The sequence below is a fragment of the Neopelma chrysocephalum genome, unplaced genomic scaffold (assembly GCF_003984885.1).
Source record: "Neopelma chrysocephalum unplaced genomic scaffold, ASM398488v2 Primary Assembly neopelma1_229, whole genome shotgun sequence".
NCBI lineage: Eukaryota > Metazoa > Chordata > Aves > Passeriformes > Pipridae > Neopelma > Neopelma chrysocephalum.
Window position 1 is genome coordinate 1 of NW_020897891.1, and position 2,554 is coordinate 2,554.

The following is a 2,554-nucleotide window of genomic DNA, read 5'->3' on the forward strand; positions in this document are numbered from 1 at the left end:
TGAGAGCTGGATCACCTCTGCTCTGGAGACAGGATGAGAAAGTTCGGGTTGTTCAGCCTGGAAAAGGCTTCAAGGAGAATTTAGATCCCATACCAGTACCTGAAGGGTTTTCACGAGAGCTGGAGAGGGACTTTGAAGAAGGGCATGGAGTGTCAGGAGAAGGCGGAATGGTTTCACATTGACAGAGGGCAGCATTAGATGAATAGTTGTGAAGAAATTCTTAACTGGGAGGATGGTGAGGGACTGGCAAAGGTTGCCTGGAGGAGTTGTGACTGCCCCCTCCCTGGAAGTGTTCAAGGCCAGGTTGGACATGGCTCTGAGCAACCTGGTCTAGTGGGAAGTGTCCCTGCCCATGTCAGGGGAGTTGGAACTGGATGATCTTTCAATCATTCCAATCCAAACCATTTTGTGATTCCTTGATTCTTTGACATGCAGCAAAAGCTCCTTAGCCTTTTACAGCCAGGATGTGAGGTTTGTACGCAGACAGGCACTGTCAAACAGAGAAACATTTCCCTTTCCATAGAGGTTGGTCAAGTTGGCCTCCAGCTCCCCCAGCGTGAGGAGTGTGACATTCTTCTCCTTGTTTTCAACAATGGCCGCCCAAGCCTTTGTCTGGTTGGTGGTCATCCTGCAGCAGGCACCGGACCAGATGTGACTGGGTACGTTAACCCTCCCATTGGCAATAGAAGTGTTCCCAGGCACAGCACCCACGATGACGTAGGTAGTGTTGGTGATACAGCCCTTGTTTTTGTCAGCCATCGTATTCTGCTCATAGTCATTCCAGGCACCACTATTGAGTCTGATGTTCTGGGGCACTATGTTGGTGAGGGTGAAGGTAGCATCCTTACTGCTCTCACTGTTGTGATGGCCACTGGGGTTCAAATGGCCCCGGTTCAAACCCCTCAGGTTCTTGTAGTCTGCATTGACAGCCTGATTCTGGCCAATTTGCTGTGAGGTGACATTGTATATTTCTCTGAGGGTCTTCTCTGTTTTCATCTCCTTGGGCAAATTGTCACGTATCAGCTTGACAGGTAAGGAAGAGGAAAAGGTGTTAGTATTGGGGATGGGAGTAATGGAGCAGGTTTCCCTGAAGAAGAAGTCTCCAGGTGTCAAGAACACATTTTTTCTCATCTCAGTGTATGAAAATGTATGAATCCAAGACAAAATCCTATAGCTGCCACTCCTTGATGAACACTAGAGCTTTAAAAAAAGACTCTCAGTATCTGACTGTTCTCATTTAGACTTGTGACCTTTGTTATCCAGCCTGCAACCTGTGCTAGGAATGTGGCTGGATACATGAGACAATGAGCAGCTTCCCTTCCTAGGTTTGAAGTTGACTTTGGTAAGACATCCCTCCTGCCACATCTGGTTCCTTTTCCACCTCTCTCCACACCCCACATCTGCCCAGGGCTCTCCCCAGATCCTCCCAACCCCATTCTGTCATTCTCTGATTCCATCTGTGGCTGCTACAGGGGTACCACACTCCTGGAACACCAGGGTTTGCCTCCTGTAACCCCAGACACAGGGAGATGTGTTGAGAAACCAGTCCTAGAGGTGAGATTTCCCAGAGGGACTACAGGTCACTGAAAGATGAAAGAGTTTTGTTCATTAATCAAAAAGACCTCATTGGAAATGGGATCTGCTACTGCAATTCTAATAATGTGTCTCAGAGCTGTCTGGGCCAGGGAGCATCTTCTGCAGCCTCACTGCAAAGAAGTTAGAAATGATCAGGCTCTCCAAGGAGCTGATAATCCCAAAGAGTCCTGAGGAACCTTGACATCAGCGTTTAGTGATGTAACAAGAATAGTATTTGCAACCTAATGTACCACAGAAACTTCATAGAGCAGAGCCAAGTGATTTAAAGGGATTAACCAAACAAAGTAAAGAAACAGTGAAGAAGGGAACTGAGGCAGCCAGCCAAGCAATACCAGCTTACCCTATAACCAGGTGTCTTGTCTTAGAGAAGTTCATAAGGCAGTCACTTAGAACTTTGGGGGCTCCAGACAGAGTTGACCACCACAGATCCCCAATGAAGCCCCTCAGAGACCTTATAAGGACATGTATATATGCTAATAAGTGTTGGGAGACATGAATATGTAACAGGAATGTGGGGAACAAAAAATGAATAATCATCTGTAATGTAATGCTGACATCTCAGCTGTACTGAAGATACCTCTGTGTGCACTTGGGCAAACCGATTCTCTGGGTTCCAGCATGCTGTGACCATGCAGGGTGTCATAATAAAGAATGTCTGCTTGCTAAAATTCACAAATGGAATCTCAGAGGTTTCTATTAAGAGCCGATTTTAGGCAACAAACTCAATAATGCAAAAAGACCTCTGGAGAAAGTTACCAAAATCAAAGAGTTTGCAGGTGGCCTGGCTCCATGGTCCAGAAGGAAATGGCCAGGTTGGATGGGGTCTGAGTAACCGGATCTGGTGAAAGATGGCCATGCCCATGGCAGGGGAGTTGGAATGAGATGATCTTTAAGGTTCCTTCCAATAAAATTCCTCTATGATTCTATGACTCTACAAAAAGTGAGAAGATTTTATCCC

The 2,554-nt window shown here is 46.5% G+C and overlaps 1 protein-coding gene across 1 annotated transcript; it reads right to left on the reverse strand.

The window, feature by feature from the left end:
- Nucleotides 1–479: 479 nt before the first annotated feature.
- Nucleotides 480–2,223, reverse strand: LOC113977384 (nuclease EXOG, mitochondrial-like; the record flags this gene model as incomplete). The annotated part of the gene is made up of 2 exons (XM_027703463.1): nucleotides 2,134–2,223; nucleotides 480–1,023 (listed from the first exon to the last, which is right to left on the reverse strand). A coding segment is annotated over exon 2 (517 nt), but the record flags the coding sequence as incomplete, so codon positions are not given.
- Nucleotides 2,224–2,554: the final 331 nt, after the last annotated feature.